Source organism: Streptopelia decaocto (genome assembly GCF_964273445.1).
Source record: "Streptopelia decaocto genome assembly, chromosome: 13".
In the NCBI taxonomy this organism is placed as follows: Eukaryota; Metazoa; Chordata; class Aves; order Columbiformes; family Columbidae; genus Streptopelia; species Streptopelia decaocto.
The window spans coordinates 9,818,039-9,840,555 of record NC_138668.1 but is presented as its reverse complement, the minus strand read 5'-3'; the positions used below and the strand labels follow the sequence as shown (position 1 = coordinate 9,840,555).

The 22,517-nt window shown below is 41.0% G+C and overlaps 1 protein-coding gene across 7 annotated transcripts in view; it reads left to right on the top strand.

Annotated features, from left to right (window-relative positions):
* The window catches only part of DNAAF8 (dynein axonemal assembly factor 8), an 88,212-nt gene that overhangs the window by 52,014 nt on the left and 13,681 nt on the right, over positions 1-22,517 (top strand). For 5 of the 7 annotated variants that reach the window (XM_082064263.1, XM_082064265.1, XM_082064267.1 and 2 more), the window contains 10 exons: positions 730-836; positions 3,866-4,020; positions 5,371-5,518; positions 8,293-8,424; positions 9,876-10,070; positions 11,359-11,685; positions 13,314-13,388; positions 15,008-15,061; positions 17,154-17,323; positions 21,327-21,522. In XM_082064263.1, the coding sequence (XP_081920389.1) occupies positions 730-836; positions 3,866-4,020; positions 5,371-5,518; positions 8,293-8,424; positions 9,876-10,070; positions 11,359-11,685; positions 13,314-13,388; positions 15,008-15,061; positions 17,154-17,323; positions 21,327-21,522 (1,559 nt within the window). The remainder of the gene's footprint in view (positions 1-729; positions 837-3,865; positions 4,021-5,370; positions 5,519-8,292; positions 8,425-9,875; positions 10,071-11,358; positions 11,686-13,313; positions 13,389-15,007; positions 15,062-17,153; positions 17,324-21,326; positions 21,523-22,517) is intronic. The other 2 variants (XM_082064264.1, XM_082064266.1) reach the window with 2 other exon arrangements.

Below are 22,517 nucleotides of genomic sequence, written 5' to 3'. Positions count from 1 at the left end.
AATGCTGGTAATTTGGTCCACTGGGAGGCAAGAATACAAACTGCAACTCAGATTGCAGTTTTCAGATTATACTTGCAAATGCCGTTGTCTCCTGGGAGTGAACAAGCAGGATATATTCCAGTCAACCCTATGGTGGCAGGGGATGAGGAAGGCAGGTTTGCCTGAGCAGCCTGCACTTCACAGACCTCACCAAACTGTTCTGCAGACCACAGTTTGCATTTTTGTCAGACCCTGGCTTTCAGAATCACACCTTATGTTCACCATGCTGTGGTTTGGTCCTTTTGAGTATGCAGGAATGTTGTAGAGGTTTCACTGCCATGAACATCTTTGCCAGACTTGATTGTGCTTGTTGCCCAATGTGAACCTTTAAAATTGGTTAAACTCTGGCTGAAGAACCAAAAGTGAATAGCAACTATGATAAATCTGTGGGCAGGAAAAGCTCTGGTAATACAGCCTAACATATTTCTTGATTCCCAGATTTCCTTGCCAAGCTGGCTACTTTGCATTAGCTGTTTTTAATTTAACACGGAGAGTCTTGCAGGGAACAATATAAAAATATGTTCAGTGAGAGACGTTGATGCAGCTTGCATCACAGACAGTGTATTGGAATGGATTTTCCAGTAAAGCAGTTTTACCAGAGAAGTTTCTGTGGCCCTGGGTTTGTTGTGGGAAGTAGGTTTCAGTCAGAACTTGGCATAACAGCTTTTAATATTTTTTATTTTTCTTTAGCTCGCAGAGTCCTTCGTCAACTAGGGCAGAAGCAAGTGAAGAAAAGGTTGATCTCCAGGGCATGGTGCTGTCTCGACCTCCAGCAATGCTTGTCTCAACTACCAAAGGTCAGTGTTAGGGAATGAACCTTGAAGTCTTATGGTTATCCTTCAGTGGCAATTTTATCTTGCTCTAGCCCATCTGTTTCAGGCAATTCTGTCTGCCTGGATTGCTCAGTGCTGTGACCTGGGCAGCTCTAGAGCCAGGAATGAATTTCTAGTGAAACGCTGTTGCCTAAAATGAAGTGGGCCTGTTCATCAAAGAAATGGCCATGTGAAGACCTAAGAGTGTCCTTAACCTGCATGTTTATCTGTTTAGAGATAGTCTACCACTACTGGTGAAGAGTTGAATATAATAATAATAGGTATGAAATGGTTAAGACTTCAGGACAGGACTGACCACACAGCCAGAAAATGAAGCACTTCATGGGGCTAATATTAACTGGATAGCACCTGGCTCTGCCCAGATCCCTCTTTTCCCTTTGTAGGTGTAGTCTTCCAGCTTCTAAATTCATACCTAGCTAGCAGCAAACTTACTGTGTCCCAGGGAAACCAGATAAGGCATGCAGGCCTTGTAGCCACCTGAGAAGGATCTGTGTGCTGCTGGGGTGTCTGCTGTAGCAGGCTAGCATGCTGACAGTCCTCTGCAGTGGGGCCGGACACAGCAGATCTCAGGCACAAGTGATTTTTAGACAATGCTATTAAAGCATTGATATCCAGTTTCTACTATTGAAGGTAGTTTCACAGGAAAAAAAACCTGAGGAGTGTGGAAGCTCAGCAGCTGTCAGGGAGATGGCAGAAGGAAAGCAGGATTGTACTGACATAGAAAGTAGGCACAGAAAATTATATTGCTAAAGGAAAGAATGTATGAGAAAAGAATGAAAGCATAAGCCAAAAAGATGAAAGGAGTGGAAAGTAACAGAAAGAAAATGGAGAAGGTAGAAAGAAAAGTCTCACCTTTGAGATGCTCTTTCATATAACTGGGCATGTTAACTCAGGTAGCTTGGCAGACAGCCATTGGCTGTGTGTTATTTGGGACTGGTATTGATGGCAGCTGGTTGCTGCTGATGGAATGAGTCACACTTACTGCCTCCCCTTCCTTTTATGGCCATTAATGATTCACTTTGGCTGTGGGCTGCTGAGTTACACCACACCACGTTCCATCTGTATTTGGGCTCAGGAAGTCACTTTCAAGCTTTGCTCCTCAGATAGATAACTATCTCATGACTCTCAGAAGAGAAACTGAAAATCTGCTCAGAGAACAGATATCCTATGGGGTTTTAAGGAAAGGAAACGTTCACTGACTCCTTCCCTCAGGTCTTCAGCAGGTTCTCTTGGAGACAGAGCGTACAGAACAAATATACTGCAGCTCCCACCAGGTATATCTGGCCCTTCAGTAATGAAAGCTTTACTGACCCTAGCAGGTATTCTTGTTGATTTAGGATATGTGTATGGGAACTTTTTTTAAAGTGTTATCAACTAGAGAGGAACCAAAATCTTACCACCTGCGACCCTAAATTTTGACAGTTCACATGTAATAGTTGTGGCACTAATGTCAGTCTGGCTCAAAGCTTGCAAAATTAAAGCTGTAAAGTCAACTAGAAATTTTAGGCAAAGAAACACTCTGCCTGTCCCATCCTTAGTAATAAACACAAGCTTTCCCTTGTTCTGTTGCCATTGCTTTGAACTACCAGGCTGAGCCTTGGTCAGATTCTTGAGGGAACAGATATCCATATCGCAGTCTAGAACTGAAAGAAACATTCACTGCTGCTAGTCTGCCCCCAAAAAACAAGTGTAAGTGGGACACAGAGAGTAAAATACTCCAACCTCATTGTATCATTTGGTTAGAGCCAAGAGAAATTAATGGGGCAGTGTAGAGGAAACTCACGTAGAAGAAGAATTTGTCTTCAGAGCTCGCTCTTGGCAGGTTGTGGAGATCTGAATGTACATTGTATACAGAAAGAAAAGCTATATTAGGACTATGACAATATAATAATGAAAGTAATGGTAAAAGTGAGACCCAAGATGATTAGAACAAAGCAAAGACCTCAGGTAGCTCAGAGGTTTCAGGGAAAAATCTTGAGCTTGTTCTGTGTTACCTAGGATGGGGCTTAGACACTGCTCAGGAGGTCTTGTAGGCTCTTTCTCTTCAACTTGCTCATAGTATGTGTTGCCACCTTGTTGGCAGTGAGTTTGGGGTTCAACTTAAAAAACAGGAGTCTAAAATCCCAAAGTTTTAACCCAATGTAAATTGCAGTTGCTTCTACAGCCTTACCTACTGGGATGAGGGATGCAAGGAGAGCATGAGCACCCAGACCTAGTAGATTAGAATCGGGTAGGAGAGAGCAGGCTGGTACCATTATCACAATGACCAAGGACAGGAATGTGTGAAATCACAGATGGTGCCAAAACAAAGAGTGAGGTGAGGTCATGATCACAGGCTGGTCCAAAGATTTGGGAGCCTGTGCCACAAGGCAAGCTCTGGGATGAAGGTTGAAGACAGGACTAAAGAAGGAACAAAAGGAAACAGAAGGTAGTGCTGAACAAGACTGTAGAAGCCAGCCACAGGTAGGACCACCAATAATAGCAGAGAGGAATGGCTGGGGTTGCTTCATGCACTTTATAGTGGACTAATTGCCAGTTGGTCTTGTTGACCTTATTTAGTTACTCATCAGTGTGGCCAGATTTGTCAGCTCTTTAGCCCCTGAGGGCACTGCCTGCTGTCGGGGTGCCAGCTGCAAGGGTAAGAGCTCAAACACAGCCCGGCGGGGGCTGGTGCACAGCCAGCATGTGAACTGAGAGCACAAATGCCACAAAGATAGATGAGTAGCTCGTAGCTAGATAGACCTGATGAGACAGACTATTTGGGGTAGATGATTCACAGAGATATTAGTGATGATGCCATAAGCTTTTCCATTCTAGATTGGCATTTGACAGTACTCATAATGAGCTGGGTAGAGCAAACAAACCATAAAACACAGTGTCACCATTTGGGATGCTCTTAAGTTGGAGCCAGCCACTGTGAGAGTTGCGTTGCATTGATACCACAGCTTCTGTGGAAATAATATGCTGCTTTTCTTACCCTCTTTTTGATCTAGGGGACATCATTTTGATGGTGTCACCTGTGGTATCTCCTCATGCATACGGTAATGTGATTTCGGTCTGTACTCATCGGGGGTTTGTTCTGCAAGGAATCAGACAGCTGCAGCTTTCACCCAAGCAAGCCGTTGTGCTGAGCATGACAACAAGTCAGGTACTGGACAGAATGCACAGCTCAGTTGATACCTTGAGCTACCAGTTGTTCTGAAACTAATTATGCTGTGAGCTTGTGGGTGTGTGAGCCGACACTCCTCCAGTAAGTGTTCTCAAGGAAACTCATTCTCTCTTTACTAGGTAGCCAGCACTTGTGTTCTCTGTATTCCTATGACTGGGACTCTGCTTTCAGTGCTGTTTTTTTCTTTAGTAGAAAAATCCCACCAGGCCTCAGCCTCTCACTGAGAACAAAAGTGTAAATTCATAATTGGGCCTCCTCCTGCTAAGGCAAATATGAATTTTACCATTGATCTCAAAATAAGCAAGAGCAGGCAGTAGCCCCATAAACCACAATAATAATTCCTGACCTGTGAATGTGTATTCAGACCAATAGTCTTCCTCTAACAGACTGATGTTTGATTATGTACTTTCCAGTCCCTCTGGGACTGCTTATGGCCTTTCAGCATGAAGTCCCCTAGTTTAATGCATTCCAGATGGGTTGCAAAAAGATTTTTCCTATTGTCAAAATTAACTTTTTTCTATTTTTCTCTGAGCCTCTGTCTAACATGACGATAGATTTGAGTTAGAGTACAGCTGGCATTTTTACAAGTCAGCCTAAGGAAACAGCAGTAATCATAAATGCAAGATTTCAGTCAACATTAATGTATGCAAGAAGTCAGATTCTGCACTTCTTACACAATAAATCACCCAGGAATCACGTGGCACCGTCTCTTACAAAGGAGCGGACCCCTTTAAATTATCATACTTAGGGCTGTTTGCTGTGTCAGTCGGTAAATGCATCATTTTGTAAATTAAACTGCATACAAAGCCCCTCTTTTCTGCTTGTTCTGTGATCAAGCCTGAGGAATAACGCTGCTTCTCCCCATAATATTTTTGTAGAATAAGCATAAATTATTTATGGAATACTACAGCCTGAATAGCCAAATATTTGGAGTATGCTCCTAAACAGCCATTTAAGACGTTAACAGCAGCAACTATTGATTCAGTGTGCTGTTTGGAGCTAAATGTTTCTGAAAAATCATCCCTTCATTTGGGACTCAAGATCATTTTTGCATCAGTGACTTAGGATGGTACCACATATCAGCTCAGCTATAACTGTCCTGGTTTTAGTCCAGCCCAGTTGCAAGGCAGAACACTTTTATGTTAAACTTCTTCCCTGAGGTTTAAATTACATTCCTCTGTCTCATGAACAGATGAACATCTAGCTACTGGAAGTTACTATGGCTCAGCTGGTGAGCTGTATCTTATGCCATCATAATTTAGATATTTGCAGGAGCCCTATAGTGATTACATCTGGATTTATTATCTAATCTAACCCTCATTATTTCAGATTTCTGTATTTTGCCCTAGCAAGATTTCAAGTTCACCTGGTACCTGTTCTGCAAGAGGAGAGCTTTCTCCTGAACCACGCATGCACTGTCTCATCTTGTTGCTGAGAAAGGAGAATGCAAGTCATCACATTCCCGCATTGGTAACAGGTAATGCTTTCACTGCTCAACAGCATTGAAGAGGTTTGCATTTCAGTGTGTGTGAGCTAAACATGAACAGTCTAACTACAGCTGTTACACTGCAGGGAATATTTACTGAGAATATCAGGGCCTGATCTTATAGTTTTGCTATATGTATCTCCACACCCATGTGTAAATTGGTCACTACTACATATCCAATAGAACAGGTTGATCTTTGTCTGTTGATTGATCTTCAGCACTGGAGCCCCCTTGAACTTAGAATCATAGCGTAACTCATGTTGGAAGGGACCTCAGAAGCTCTTGAAAATCTGCGAGAACTGAGATTCCCCCACATCTCTGGGCCTTTGTTTCAATGCTTGACCATCCTTATGGGGAGCTGTTCTTCCTTTATGTCAAGTTGAAACCTCGTCTTGTTGGAATTTGTGAGCCTTGTCTCTTGGCTTCCCACTGTAAACCTCCATAATGGACCCGGCTTCACCATCTCAATAACCTCCTCTTTGGTGTTATTGCACAGAGAGGTAGGGTAGCAAAAATATGTATGTGCCACTGAGCCTGAGGATAGCATCTAATCCTGTCAACCTCAGTCCTGAGTTCTGCATACTTCTAACTCCCAAGCACCTGAACTGTAACTCATTTATATGTAGGTACTGTCAAAAAAGAGACAAATTGCTGTCCCAAATCATCTTACTTGAGTCAGAGCTCTGTTCTGAGGCTCTGGTTCTGGAAAAGTGTTACTTAGGTTTTTTTTAAGGAGGAGCTGACATTGGTCTCAAGTGGGGAAGAACCCAGGCAACAGCAGTGATCAGTAGGGAACAAAGAACCTGCCCTGCATGCTTCTTCCTGCTCTGGCAGTGGGCGTGTTGCCTGCAGGAGGAGAGTCCAGTTCATTCCTGAACCTGTTTTCTGCAACCTCCCCCTCAGACACCACTGCTGAGAAGAGGATCACATTTGCTGACCCCTCCATTAACACCACCACAAATGGCTCATGATGGAGACATTCATCCACTGCAAGATTACTTCCTTTAATCCATCCACAATAGAAAAGAAAGTTTAGAGGTTTGGAAAAAATGACAATTCAAAAAGTCTTCTGCTTTTTCTCCCGAGACTATCACAGAATGTTCTGAAAACATGTACAGGCACAGCAGATTAATCACAGCAGACTAATTACAGCACTGTGTCACCTGCTGCCTGTAGACCCAAGGAAAGTTGCTCATTAGAGAAGTACAGTTTCTGCCACTTTTCTCACAAAGTGCCACAGATTATGTTTACAGTGTTCATGTTTTGCATGGGGAACTTTGCACTAGAAATATACAGGTGGGCACTGGAACAAAGTGTATTCTGGAAAGGTAAAATGTTTTCCCTCATTGTAGAGAGCTCAGATATTTGTTCTTTTGTTTGTAGGTGGATTTTGCAAATCCCTCTTCCCGTGTGTTCTAAGGTTGCTTCAGAACTGATCTACAGAGATACCTTAGTCCCCCCTGGAGAGGGGAAGCCAACATTCTTGTCCCATAAGCTTTGATTTGGCCTCTGGGAAGTATAGAATAGCACTAGGATTTGAGGATGGTAAATACCACACTAAAAAATTTTGCATTTGTAATCAATGGCCCTGAAAAGCAGTTACCTCTTCAAGGTCTTGAACCTTGTTTGGTTTTCAAAGCAAGGAAAAATTCAACAATCATTCCTGAAATAGAGCAGATATAGATGTCTTTGGGTGATGGATCTCTGTCTTGAGGCTCAAAGAACATAAACTTTTGTCCAAGCTTTACTTTTTGCCATGCATTGATTTTGAATAAACAGCAGGTAATGCTGCTGTGGCAGCAATGGCACATTTTTTGGTTACTCATGCCACTGAATTTTGAAAAACAGGTAGGTGATTGCCAATGGTACAAGCTCAAATCTCTTGTCAGTTCTGTGTTTGATGTCTGAGGTTTGCCATCAGCCTCTAGCGCTAATAATCCATTTCCCATGCTACACTATAGTAAATTTTTGACAGGCTTGTAGAAGGAAAACATATACAAAGTAACTTTTAAATAACAAGCCTTTAAAACTGTGGTCTGAAATATTATTACAGAAAGCTGAATTAATTGTTGTGAAAATGTACTGTATGCCAGTACCTTAATGTACTGCCTGTGTGTAGCCCAGCCTTTTGGAGGAAGAATAGGAACTGAGAAATTGCCAGTTTCAAGCATTTAGTGTCTCTAAAAGTGGTGTGGAACAGGTGTTTTCCAGACTGGGAGTTACAGGAGCAGAACATGATATTTCTGTTCAGGTTTGTAATCCTACCAGTGACTTTGTGGCCACGTGGTGCTGTGCAGGGTACAGGACACTGGCCTTGCACCTGGGGGTACAAGACACTTTGAGGGCCTGCACTTGAGCACTGGGCTCAAGATTTGTGACTTCTCTCCCTTGGGGACAGCAACTTATTTAAGACACTAACTGTAATTCAAGAGCTGGTAGCATCTTCCATGCATTTGTTCCACATTTCAGTTCACAGCAGGAGTTAGAAAGTAATGGGAACAACTGGGGTGCTGGGCACAAAGCAGAGGTGTCTCCAGAGAAAGCCGTGTTCAAGCCACAATTTTCAACAGCCATTTGCCCTGCTGTAAATGAATATGATTTGTGGGAGAGGGGATAGTTAAGTTGCGTTTCACATCTCTTAGGTAAGTTCAGCATGACGCACGTTAATGTCTCCGTAATGAAACTGTGGTCAGATGAATCAAAACATTTGGTATGTTTTCATATCTAACTGCATCACACAACGTTTCCTTGTGTTCTATGAACAGGGCTGAGGAATGAACTGGCAAAGCAAGGCCTCCTTAGCAACGGGCAGAGCGGCCTGCCTGCTACCGCTGGGCTGGACCCCTCCGTCTGGTTTCATGTGGTTCCTTACACCGAGCCCTTGCTGCAGACACTGGGTAGGTCAAAGCTATGGGAAATGCATTGTTCTCACTTTCATAAGGTCTGACAACCTTATTAGGGGATTTTCCTGATGAGAAGAACATTACAAATATGCTTATTGTCTATAATAACTTGTTTAGTGTTCTGCTGTCTGTCAATCATAGTAACTCTCTTTGGATGTCTTCTCTTGCTGAGTAATGAATGGAAGAATCAATAGAAAAGTAAAATGGGAATACATTTTTTTAAATTAAATGAAAAATATACGGGAAAATATGTTATTTAAATGTGACATCATAAGCCTTAAACCACCAACCATAGTTACAAGATTAATATTCATCAATACATATTTTTTAATTTCAAGATAAGTCAAAATATTAAAATGAGATAAGTTGGTGGTTAAGCATGTAAAACTAGAACTTCCTGAAGTGATATATGTTGGCAACTGTAGTTTCTTCCATAGGTGCAGAGAAGGCACTTTTTCATTTCACTTTACTCAGATGTTCTTAATTTCAGTTCATACGGTTGAATTCATTTCAGTAACTCAATCATTCAAAGCTATGAAACTGATAGGACTTGAAAAAGCAAGTAAATATGTTTTCATGTTCAGTATGACTCAAATGGGTGGGAGAGTCTTAAATCTACTAGTTCTATATACTTGGAGGTCACGGTAATCAGATATTTATTTCACTAACTACAGGTAGTGTTTTCTTAGTTATTTGGCAGATTAATATAGCTAAATTAATGTATTTATTTTAAATGCTGAGTATCAGAATTCTAAATTTAAGTAGATTGCTCTCCAAAACCAAAGTAACACTACATCGCAAGGAAAAACAGTAATCAAATGCATGTCATTCACAATTTTCTGCTATTATGAAATGATAAGATGTAAGAATAGCTAAGCAAATAGATGCAATCCATACAATTACTTAAATAATAATTTAGTGAAACAGTGTGGAATCAAACATAAGTTTCTGATGGGCTAGGGATTCTGCAGGCTATACTGTTCCTGATAGGACCATGGGTATATGGACAATATTGTAACAGACCCCATCTAGCCCTCGATTGTATGCTGTGTAATCTTCTAGAAAGCAAAATGAAATATCAATTTAATGTGCAGTCAGACTTTAGTTATCAATCTGGAATTGACGCCTTAAATAATTTTGGTATAGATCTATCAACTCTGTTTTATAGTGTGAATAAGGCTATCAAAATTAGGACTGAATAGATTTGCTTTATGTGGCAAAAAGTAATTCAAGTTAAGGAGTGTGACTAATTAGTAAGGGTTGGCTGTGATACTGCTCCTTGTGCATGATTGTTTTTCTGGCCATGCTGAGCTGCAGTGTGAGGAGCAGTATCACAGTGAGGCACTGGCCTTTGCTCAATCAAGAATTGGTCAGTTCCTTCACACTAAAAAAGACTTGAGATTTATTTTTGTGGGGTAACTAGTTTTGGTGATCTCCCTGGGTAGGAGGAAACCTCAGTGCAGTGCCAGACCCCCATAACATTCCTCTGGATCTTTTACGCAATCGAACATATGCTTCCGACCCTGACATGGAGCAAGTTGTCATGCTGACGCTGGTTGGAGTGGATGCTATGAAGAATGCCGGAGAGCTCCTTCACCAGATCCTTCTTCCTGGGGACAGGAACCAATCTCAGAGTGCAGGTGATCGCAGGTCTTGGGGAGATCAGCAGAGGTTCGTCAGGAAAGGTTTACCATGTTTAGCTATTTTTATCATAGCAGAAACATTATGAAAAATGTGGTAGAAGGAGCCTCAGGAAGGAAGACGGGTTTCTTGTCTAAAGAACTGTAGAATTTATCGTGGCTAGTCAGTCATAGACAAGGCCACTTTTCATAATGCAAACAGCTCAGGTGGGCATCATTTTCTTCAGAGAGTGTCACATTAGTCCAAAAATGTGCTTAGGTTTACTAAGCCTTTTATGTAATCCGGAGAATTGTGTCTCCCGTAAGTACTGGGAGATAATACTGCTGTGTAACTGGGGCACAGCAACAGGAATTCAGAAGTCGCAAACTCTGTTCTGTCCACTGACATCCTTTGCAAGCAGAAGAAAGAGACTTCACCACTTCATGCTTTGTTTCCTCATGCACAGAGGAGGAATAATGACACTATCCCCTGTGACAAATGCTTACAAATGCATGAAGAGTGCTGTGAAGTACTGAGCAGGATAATGACTTTATATAATTTCATGGTACAGATTGCATCAAAGTGTAATAATACAGGAAGTGTACCAACAAAGGGCAGAAGTCTGGCACTGTCTTATACCACGTTGTATCCTACTCTCTTGCTGTAATAATATGGAGTAAATTCTGTATGACAGTAGGTGAGGAGGAGATTCTAGCTGACAAAAACTTCTAGAAACTTGCACTCATGGACTAAGGCCCTAAATATCTTGCTACATTGGAAGAAAGACTACTTTACAAACACAACAACATTTAAACTACTTTAGAGACAAGTCAGCATTAAATTGTAGCTTTTTACTGTAATGAATATAGCTTACAATGAAATGTTATGAGAGGTGGTAAAGGATCTATAATTTTGGATTATATTGTGTCAAACCACATTGTTATCAGTGTATTCTCAGTGTTTCCCTTTCAACTCTTCTCCATTAGCTGTGTTCTCTAATCAAATCATGGCACTTATTCTCTGTGGCTCCCTGTTGATTTCCCAGATAGCCCATTTTTTGTTTTCACTGTAATGTAATTTCCTAGCATTTGTATCTTGTGGGTTCTCCCAGTATATATCTGCATTATGGTCCATTTTGGATGCAATAGGGGGTAAAGTAAAAGCAGCTTTGGAACTTGTTGTCTAGTTAAAAACAACAACAACAAAAAAATCAATGTGAATGTAGAACACTTGTCTCCAAAGGCAAACGCAGCTTCTATGAAACACATGCTGTCAACTGACACTAAACAGATTTCTCTTGACTTGCAGAAAGACCCGATTTGGGATTCGAGCTCCTAGGTCTCAAGTGGTTGCCCCATCTAACTGGACTTCAGGCCAGAGAAATAACCCCCTTTGAGGCTGGAGATACTTCCTGGCAAAGAAGCCTTGATATACTGATGTCAAACCCAGTCCTTGTGTGTGCATTACGGCGGATCAATGCCTTCAAAGTTCTCGCAGATGCATTGAAGAGATTAACGCAATGCAGAGAGAAGCCAAGTGAAAGTGGCAGTCCTCTACAGACAGTAATGGCCTTGACCCCAGAGGTGACATTCAGACAAGCCATCTTCTTCTTCACAGAGACAGATTTTGTAACTGGTAAGACATGTTTTTACCATTTATGATGTCTTCAGGTGTAAGGTGCTTGGGGATTTCTTAAACTTGGACAAAAGAATCCATTGCTATGGGTTTTTCTCAGGCACAGGAAAACTTAATGATTTGGGGTTAAATTCCATGCTCGGCTGAATAATGAGGAGGGATATTAAATCAGCAGGAGCCGGGTGAGGTGTTCTGCAAGATGGCCCATTAATTTAATGTGGCTATGTATGGCCTGGTGCCCTTTCTGAAGATCTCAAGGTGCTCCATAGATACCAAAGAGATATTATAGCAGTTTGCAGGACCTGTACATAATACTATGCATTTTGTCTCTGTTTGTAAGAGAAATTGGGAAACAGAGGCCAAGATCTGTCTCACCTAAATGTGGGCATCAGATTGCAACACCTAAATTCTTGAGGCTAGATTCCCCAACCTTGCTGCTGTACTCAGAAAGACAAAGTTACTACCAATCTGCAAGAGCTGAAGAAAGCAGATTTCTTGAGCCTTTTTTTTTTAATTCTAGAAGAGAATGAAGAGCTCATGAGGAATGGAGACCTTCGTTGTCTAATTTCAGTGATATATGCTAGCATTGATATTTTAGCATAGTAAACCTGCTGCTTTCTGCCTGTAGCAATAAATGTGTAGCCACACCTAATTAAACTAAATCACTGTGCAGACTGTAGTGTTACTGATATCGGTTGCTTTGGAGCAGCAGAGAATGAGCTCCCACTGTTGTCTTCTAATGTGAAATATATTGGCATATCACCTCCATTCTTGAGGAAGCCTGACTCCTCACACCTAAAGATAAACTGTTCTGAGCCTGATGATTTCTGATCATTCAGAAACAGAGATAAATCAAGACTGTGGTAACACCATGTATCAACTCAGGAGAAGTGACACAGTTCCAGAAGTGCATTCATGCTTTGTAATTTATAGCTCTTCTCCTATCTTTTTGTGGGGAAGAAAGGTCCTTTGTTGTCAACACAAACTTAAGATACTTGTGTCAAACACATAGTGCTTATGTAGCACTGAATTATAAATTGACTTTACTGAATAGAAAGAAGAAAATGTGGTGGTGTCAGGAAAAAGGTATTCGTTCTAGTCTCACAAAAGTTAGATTTGACAATGAACTATGTGGGTGTTTGATGTCAGACTGGAGAGGAAGAAGAGGAAGCCTTCAAAAAAGAAGGCATCAGACACCTCAAATTACTGTATAAAGCTATAAGAATTCATACATTGCTGCCCTTCATTAGAATTATCTTGAGACTTAAAAATGTGATAAGAGGAAAACAGAACTGTGAGATCAGTTTATCGAGGGAGGTTGTAATCACAATGCCAGCCTTTCCCACCAAAGCCATTGTCAAGAACATAGGAGCATAGCTGAAGCATGACTTCAGCATCCTGCACTCGCTCCTTTACAAAGTGATTATGTTTTTTTCCTCCTATTTTTGTTGTTGTGGAAGGAATGGAGAGGTCTCTGTGCTAGACAACAGCTTTTCAGTATTTTGCAGCTGGTCAAACGTCTGCCATTTCCCCTGCTAAATAAAGTTGCCTTCATCACACCCTGCCCCCGCAAACAGTGAAGGTCCCCATCTGTGAATTCATAAAAATACATCTCCTTCCTTTTACAGATGCAGAACACCGCCCTGCTATGAAATACCTGCCACCACCTGGCAAGAGGTCCAGGGCTGAAGGTAAGATCAGAGGTATGCACCAGTTGCTTCTTGGATAAAAAAAATAATTTCATAGTCTTAAAATAGATTGAAGAAACCTATAGCTCCTTGTCTTCTGCCATAGTCATCAAAATGGGATTAGTAAATCTTTGGTTAGACAACATAATCCCAAGCAATCAGGAAGAAAAGGCCAGATGGGTCTGCTTGGTACTGGGGTAAGTTGGTAGTACTGCCAGGTCACCATTCTGCGCAGCTCTGGGCATACCTGGATGACCTGCCTGAGGCTGGTGTGGGATGTAGGCTAGAAGAGTAATTAATGCCAGCTCTTTAGTAGCCCTTTTCAGATGTAGATCTCAAAGAAGATGAGTTTCACTATGTTTTAAGGAGGGATGATTGAAGCCTAGAGAGGGGTGAAATGTGTTGATTGCCATTGCCCAATAACTGAGTGACAGAGCAAAATGCACATTTCCTACATCTCAGACAGGGACTCTGTTCTTTGCATGACAGTGCCACCCCAGTCACCACATACTTCACAGATCCTAGAAGTTCTTTCAAATAACTCAAATACTAATGTAAAAAATGGTACTGGGAGGATGTGAGCTAAAGAGCTACGAGGCAAGAGCCTCGGAGCTGGTTCCACCTTCTATATGTACTCTATTATTCCAGCAAAATAAAAGAAAGACATGTGGGAAAAGAAAAAGGTCTCAGTGAAAGAAAAGAACACTTTGACTAGATACCTTCCAGATGCATTGCTCTGGGAAATAGAAATACATGGATTTCAGACAGGAATAAACACAAAAGAATGGTAATGATTTTGTTTTTGGTGAACAGATTTTAGTTTTCTGTTATCTACCTTGCACGTCATACTGGTTGAAGTTGCCAATCACTAGAAAAGGAAGTCCTTTATCAATCTGATGAAAGTTTCTCCTCATTGTGCCCCAATCCTAGATAATTTCTCAATTCTTACATGCCTTGAAGTGCCTTAAATTTTGCTCACCCCTCCAGGTCACTGCAGGTTTTACATTAGACTGAGGAGACGTTTTTATATAGGCTTTTGTCGTAAGTTCTGACTCACCAGACTCCTTTATATCACTCGGCTCTTATGAAGAACCACTGAAGCGATGATTCCGTGCTGCTTGGGGAATGTCAGTGAGGTTTTATCAGCTGAGCTGAGGAAAGGACTGAACAACAGATCTGATCTCAGTAGATGTGTAGTCACAATACATAGCCCTCCTTTGCTTCCAAGAGCACAGGAGGGGACGTTAAACAAAACACCTGAGCTCCTCAGACTTACCCTGGAAACACGGCAGCTTCTAACTAAACTGAAAAATTGGGAGCACAAAGGTAGCTTAAAACCACTATTACCCACTCCCTGAAATACACAGAAAATGTAACCAAGATTCAACATGATTTAGCACTTGGAGTCCTTTTCGGTCTATGCTATTGGTCTTACTGGAGAAATGGTGAGTAAGTCATCTTCCGAGGTGTCCCTATACACCTGAAATCAAGCCATGCATGTCCCAGTATAACATTTAAAAATAACAGTGTGTTGTTGCACTGTTGGGTGCATTATGTGAGGATGGTAACAGAATTCTCAAATGATTGTCCCAGAACATGTGTACCAATCAAATCTATCTGCTTTTCTTATTTAGTGGGAGCAAGCCAGAGATGCCATGCTGAATCCCTGTTTACCTACTTGCAAACAGGTGAGAGAAGAGCAAATGGAAAAATGTGATTTCATAACAGCTTTGTGGAATTAACTTGTCTAGATGTACCAACCAAAAATAAGCAAAAGGGTTAAAGCAACTCCTTCCTTAGGCTTAAATACAGGCAGTGATATGTGCTCTTTTCTAAGCATGCCAGGAAATCTGGTATTTGCTTCTCTTGAGTTCACACTTATTTTAAGCCACACACATCTCTAAAGTATTGTATATAAATAGTATATAAAATAAACAGTATTTTTCACAGTTACACAATGAAATCAAAACCTATGTAATAATTTTGTTGGGAAAAAGTCATTGGCTGTGAGAAAGGGTTCTAAAAATATTCCAAAGGGGAAAGCCAGAACACAGACCAGACAACTTGGGCAAAACTGGAAAGGTCACTGAACAGGCAGAACTGGAGATGGATATCGGGCATGTTTGAGGTCTGCTAAGCAGTCACCTTTGGTAATTAATGATCAATAGACAGTGTTCCATTGATAGATAGTGGTATTTTCTCTAACAGTTGTTACTCATAATCACCAAGGAGAGAAAACCATCTCTAGGTGGCAAGGTCTTCTCCCTGTTTATGATATTTGGTTTTGACCAAACCAAGATGGCAAAGTGACATAAGACAAATCCCTCCTGAAATGTCTAAAGCACATAAATATGCAGCATGTAGTGATTCACATACCACAAGAATGAGAATGTTTGCCCAGAAACATAGCAGATGGTGAATAAAACAACTTGAGGACAATGAACGCTCATGTAATGGTATACGGTTGAGATTGCTGTTCTGTATGCGAGCAGCTGAGTGGATCCAAGCAGCTTGCAGGCTGTTGCTATGGCACTTAAACCTTTCTATTCAAGAATGATGCGAGGAAAATAGCAGATCTTTACTAGAAGGGCTCCCTGAACAATAAGGGTTAAGTTTCCATATCAAGTCGGGGGGTAGTAATCTTGCTTTTCATTTTTGATCCCATATTTCTCTCTCATAAACCAGCAACATACATCTTGCCATTTGAAAATAACAGTATGCATTAAATTATATGTAGCATTGTTGCTGCTTTGTTGCATTGACATCTGCATAATTAGTAGTGAGGTGCACAGGAAACATAAAATGACATTTTATGTACACAAACAGATAATCATGGATCAATTTTAGCAGCCTGCAGTACAGTTACCTCATGCTTCACGCTAATTGCCATGGTTAGGCACCAGCAGTTAATGGTCCTAGCTGACTGGTTCCAACACCACAGTTGCCAGTAAATCTTCAAAGTATATTATTAGGATAAAATGGTAACTATATTCCTAGTAATAAGGTACTTAGGTTAGTGAAACTAATAACTTGAAAATGCTGTCATTTAAAAATGAAATTTAGGTATTTTCTGCTTTTTAGTACATTTTGTATCATTAGACAGCAAAACTATATTGGTCTCTTGTTTTCTGTTGCTCATAGCACAGTGAGTGCTGCACCTGGCTGGCAGCTCTGCTGGGAGAGCTTTGTCAGTAACAAAAAGTTTTTGCTGAAATTTCAGTTTTAGTAAACGCATTCTATTTGTAATAGGTTTAGAACATTAATTGGGACCTGTCATACTTGTTAGTGCCTCTGTGAAATGTAGCTCTAACAGAGAGATACAGAACACAGGGAGATAAACTGTGGGTAATAAGAATTTAATAACTGCCTCAAGGATTATATCACATAATCACTACAGTTCACATGAAAAATGTAAAAGGAAATATTTTATCCCTCTTAAAACATTAATCTATAATATAAAGGGTTCAGTCTTATCCTACAGACCTGCCACTAAACTTTTTGGACTCAAAGCAGACTTCCTGAAAAAAAAAAAATCTACAAGCCTAGGCAGCTTTAGATATATTTTTAAACTAAAAATTTAAAAAATCAAAATGAAACAAAATCATATATGCACAGATATTTTTAATAGACTTGTTTGGTTCAAATTTTTGTGAATGTCATGCCAGCTTTTGGATAACCCTCTTCTACAGATGTGTGTCCAGGCTAGTAAACAAATATCACTGTATGTTTTACCTCCATTTTTAGGAGAGCTCTGGGTTTCACTGGTGTGCTTTGTTACAGGAGCCCAGATTCTTTGCACAGTGCTGCTGATCAAACCTGGTGCCTGGAGCCACAGTCTTGCAAGGATCCTCCGAAAACTTGACCTAGAAAAATTCAGAGTCGTTGGGATGAAACACATAAACCTGGAACCAGACGTTGCCTTAGGACTCCTTTCTTCTGAAGTGAAACAGGTTTGTTAAGAAACTGGTAGAAACTGGCTTGGGGTCAGAGTGGGGAAGTAGGTTAGCAAGTGAAAAATCCATTCCTGAAAAAAACAATAATTCCCATCCAGGATTTGTGAGTTGTTGAAGTGAACTATATAGCACAATCAGATCTGTACTGGCAGCAGACACAAAGCAAGCTGACATGCTGACGGTTTCTTTTATCGCATGCCATAAAGAAGCAGACCTGGTTTCTCTAAAACAAAATTTTGGAAGATACAGGCAATACAGACCTCCCAGGAATTTGTGTTGTCGCTAATTTGCAATGCTGACTCTTTAACTGCAAAACAGGTGTTGCCTCCGTCTTCCCCAAGGTCATTCCAGGTAGGGCACATCTGAGGAGCACAGCACACCCCCTGCACGTGTGTCTGCTTCTCCTTCCATGTGTTTGAACCTGGGAGCAGGGAAACATTCATTGCACTGCCAGAGGATCTATACCTCTGGAGCCCTGTTACCTTATATTACATTATATATACAGCTGAATCTCTGTTCCAGGAGGCATGTGTTCAAGAGTCTATAAAAATGACCTGCAAAGAGAAAAAATTGAGTTAGTATCATTTCTTATGTCTAATAGGCAATAAAGAGGGTTCTTAAATCTTGAGGTGTTAAAGGTTTTTGTTATCTAAAACTAGATTTATGTTTCTGCTCTTTTATAGCATTAGAATTTTTTTTTCCCAAACTAAAATATTCTGAGATGAATGTAAATATACTGAGAAAGCCAGGAAACTGAAAGCTGAGCATTTTAGAGGAGCTTAATTATGTTTGTCCCCTTAAACAATACAAAAACTCCCAAACAACAACAACAAACCCACAACAACAAACAAGCAAACAAAAACGCACAGAAAAAACCCTACCCAACCTTGTTATTTGACTACTTTCATGAAGACATTTAACCAATTAACTTTGACAGAAAACAAGCCTTTAAAATTGATATTGCTCTTGAGTTAGGTCAGGAGGGTTTATAGCCCTCTCTCATATAGAAATTTCTAATAGAGGCCTCCAGAAGAAGACGGGAACGTGTCAGGAGGATGCTCTAACATAACCGTCAGTCGGGAACAATTAATACTTTCTGCATGATAGCAAAGCAATGGAGCACAAGCAGTTGATTTTTAAATATTTACAGACCACTGGTAAGACAGATATAGTGGCTATTAGAGTTGATGGGGAAGTGCTTTCCAATATGGCTTTTAATCATACAACTAGCTACAAAAATGCTTAGTTGATCATCTGAAACAGAAAACATTTTTAAAAAATCCAAATGTCTACCTCGGGAAGTAATGTAGATATGTGTGGGGTAAATCTGAAGAGAGGTTGTTTCATAAAAATTTTCTCTTGTTTTTGGAGTTCTCTAACACACAAAGCAGCTGTTGAGCGTTGATTTAGTTTCCTTGAACAGCTGGTGACTAAGGAGTTTAAAAATTACAAACTATCGGGGTTTTGTTCACGGAAAAAAATGCAGGTTTTGAAAGTGAGAAAGCAGAGATAATAGTCTGCCCCTGGCAAGGGGGAATGGACAGTAGGAAATGCTTTCTGCAGTACAGGGCCTCCTTTTCATTTTTAGAACACATCTAAACGCCTTTCACTCATGAGGGCTGAAAAAGGCTGAGCTCCCAAGATAAGTAGGTAGATTTTCAAAAAGCCTCAGCATGCTTCAGGGACTGGGTTATTTTGAAAATCTGGCTTGTAAGCATTACAATGGCAGCTGGTGGGGGCAGAACTCTTTCACAGCTGAATTTCATGTAAAGCATTTGAATTGATGTTCATTGTTGATCTGTTTCTCAGTTTTGGGTGCAATGGGATACAGTGCTGTTCTTAAAATGGGGGTCTTAATATGGGGACAAATTGCTGAAATTTAGCATCTTCTGTTGAAGAACATGAAGCCAGTGTGTCTGACCCTTCTAGGAATTCTGCCTAGGGCTTTTTCTCTCCTTACCCAGAGCCTGGTCCAAAATCAGTCTCCAAAAATCTCTAGAAAACTCCTACGTGTTCTGCAATGTGCCAGTTTGTTTTGTGTACATAGTACTTGATAGCAGAATTGGGTTTTATTCTCTGGTAGCAAGACTACCTAGCATTTCCTTCCTCTTTCAAATGTATTATTTACATGCAGGCTGACAGAAATCCTCAGCAACGTGATTTCAAATGCATGATTACTTTTTCAACTTAAATACTAACATTCAGCTTCTAAGTAGCTTTTGGCATACAATAAATAATGGATTGGTCTGCTGAGGTTACCCAGTCACAGGAGCCATGATAATACTTTTTATCTGAAGTTTAATAATAATTTTTTTTAAATAAAGGTCAGGTAAATAGTGCTGACATTGTCTGCTCAGCTCCTAGCGTGACCTGATTGTGTTCAGATGGTGAGAAGCAATGGCTCCCGAGGGAGCTCTGCCTGGGGAGGATGTATCTCCTTTCTGTGCTTACCCAGCAGATCCAGTCCTGCAGAGATCTGTGGGTTTGGACACTAGCTGTAAAGCTTGCTTTTATAGCAGGACCTGATCATTCTGTTGAGGATTACCCCATACGATTGCCTGCAGTAGCAGATCGCTGGACTCAATAACTTGACGGATTCCCTCCAGTCCTATCTTGTGATTCTAAATGGAGAGGCAGAAGGACAATTTTGCTGCTTTTTAATCCCGTTAGTCCTCCCGAGCCAGCACACAGCTGGAGCTTCCTCTCCGTCTGCATCACCAGAATTACTCACTGAATTCAAGTCAGCTGCACTCATGCAATCTCACCACAGCTGCTGGGTGTCAGTGAGGACACGGTTTGAAGACGGTGCGGAGGCAGGATGTAAATAAAGGCATCATTTGGCTGGCAGAGTCTAGAGCAGATGTGAGGATGTATCAGAAGGAATGAAGTCACCTTGACTCCCTGACACCACCAGTAGCAATTAGAAACAACGTTGTCTTTAACCCAAAGTCTGCACCTTTTCTGGGGAACAACTGAAAGAAAATGGAGGCAAAAGGGGTTTGTGATGTGGATCTAAAAGCACTGTTTAGAAGCTCTGGAAGAAAAACATTTCATTTTATTATGGTTTGTTTAACAGAAAACATGTCTCTGAACATTTTCTTTTGCATATGTTTCTGCCATGGATGAATCTTGGTATGTTCTATCCAGTCCTTTTGAAAGTTTTCATTAAGTCATGATCACTGTTTTCCGAGAAGGCCCTTGGAAAAGTGGACTATATACATATTTTTTAAGCTGACAAAAATTCTCATGCAGAAAAGGTTTAATTTTGTATTATACAGAGCAGAATGAATGTCAGAATTTTGCAGTATATAATGACATGCTGAAACTCTTCATCCTCATCTAAACAGAGCTGTGTTCTCCCAGGAGAGCCTGTGAAACTTTCCTGTATGCTTTGCATGTGCAGTCACGCGATGGGACTGAAATCGCAGGAGTTCCTTTGCTCTGGGTTTCTGTAGGGTGGGAGGCTTGACAAACATCACAAAGTGGATCGCATCCCTTACATAACTGACCAATTTAAGAACAGGGGGGCTTTCTCATGGATAATTTTTCATTTTTAAATGCAGGAGAGAATATAAGGATTGAGCCAATGGTTTTGAGTTTATAGCCTACTTCTTAGAAATACAGTTTAGAAGGGATGCAAGTGAGAGACGATTTGGGTCAAAGTCAGTGAATGGTTTTGTATGATAGAAAAGTGAAAGAGGCCTTGAAGTATTTTATCTCTGTATTTTTAAGTGGCACGGTGGGATGTTTTTTCAGAAATGTTTTATCTAGAGAATTGCCACACTCTGGTGCTTTTAGAAAGGTTCAAAAGTAGAATTAAAACCTACAGGGGGCTGCATGATGATTTGCACATATATTGCAAAGAGGAGAAAAAGCAGGGTAGTGGCAGATCTGTTTGCTTCAAACTGGGATGGGTCTAACCAAAGGAAAGCTGGGATGAACCCTGCACTCACCAACACCGCTCATTATGACCTGTTGCCTCTCTGTTATTCCTTTTCAGGATCCTGCTGTTTTAGAAGCCCATTGCACCTACCTTACCTCAGGCACTGCTCTTGTGCTGTGTCTTCAGAGACCAAACGCTGTGAAGAAGCTGATAGATTTACTGGGGCCAGAGGATCCGAAACTAGCCCAAGCACTAGATCCATGCCTCTGGAGGGCTCAGTATGGCATCAGCACAGTCCAGAATGGATTTTATGGTAGGTTTTTGTAAAAGAAATGTCTGAAGTCTTAGATATGCCAATGGAAAAACAAATATATTAAGTCCTGTTACCTCTTCCATTGTCAGTACAGACCTAGCCTTGGCAGGCAGTAGAGACCATTATTCCCTAGAAAGCTTTCATTGTTTTCTTGGTGGCTGAGTATGTCTCAAGCTATGAAATATTCTCCTAGAAGATATATTTTAAAAAGGTTTATTCCCAGAACAGCCCTAGATCTGTCTTCCGTCAGAACAGATTTCCTTTGATCTCTCTGCTGCTTGGTCATTTTGTACTTTTAGCTTGGTTATTTTGTAATTATCCCCAAGAACCCATCTGTCTTCTATCTGCTGTGAGTCCCCTCCTGATAACTTCATAACCCATTGGCCAACTACAACCAGGTATCACAGAGGGATAAAAGACTCCAAGACACCAAGTCTCCTGTAACATCTCAACACATTCATGTCTGGCTGGAGAGAGGTGATCAAAAGTTCCTCTCACTGAGGAAAGCAGGTAAACTTGGCTGTTTTCCATTTGGAGAGGCTCTTGCCAGCTGGCACACCAGCTAGTTGGCATCCTCTGTGTGCCAAACCAGTCCCAGCTCATCCGCCAGCAGGAGAGGAACCAGGATGTTGCAGTGTGTGGGGTGGGCGGGTGGGATGGGAGATGACCCAGAGTGTGGGGGGAAGATGGGAAGTATTGCTGGAGAGAGCGGCCTATGGAGAACAAAGGGTATTGCTGGAGGGGGTCTGGGCTGTTGCCCCAAGGAGGGAAGGATGCATTTCAAAAGTTCATAAGGAATTAATCATCATTGGTTCACTGCCCATTAGTTGTCTTGTACTTTGAGCAAAGTGAGAGTAAAATGTTGCCAACTTTGGGAGCATTTGTGTCCTCTGTAATGGCATCAATGATTTAAACAAGGAAGATTTGACAGGGAGGTACATAAAGGATACTGCACAACCTATATGCTGGTGACTTGTGCAATTTTAGGATTGTAA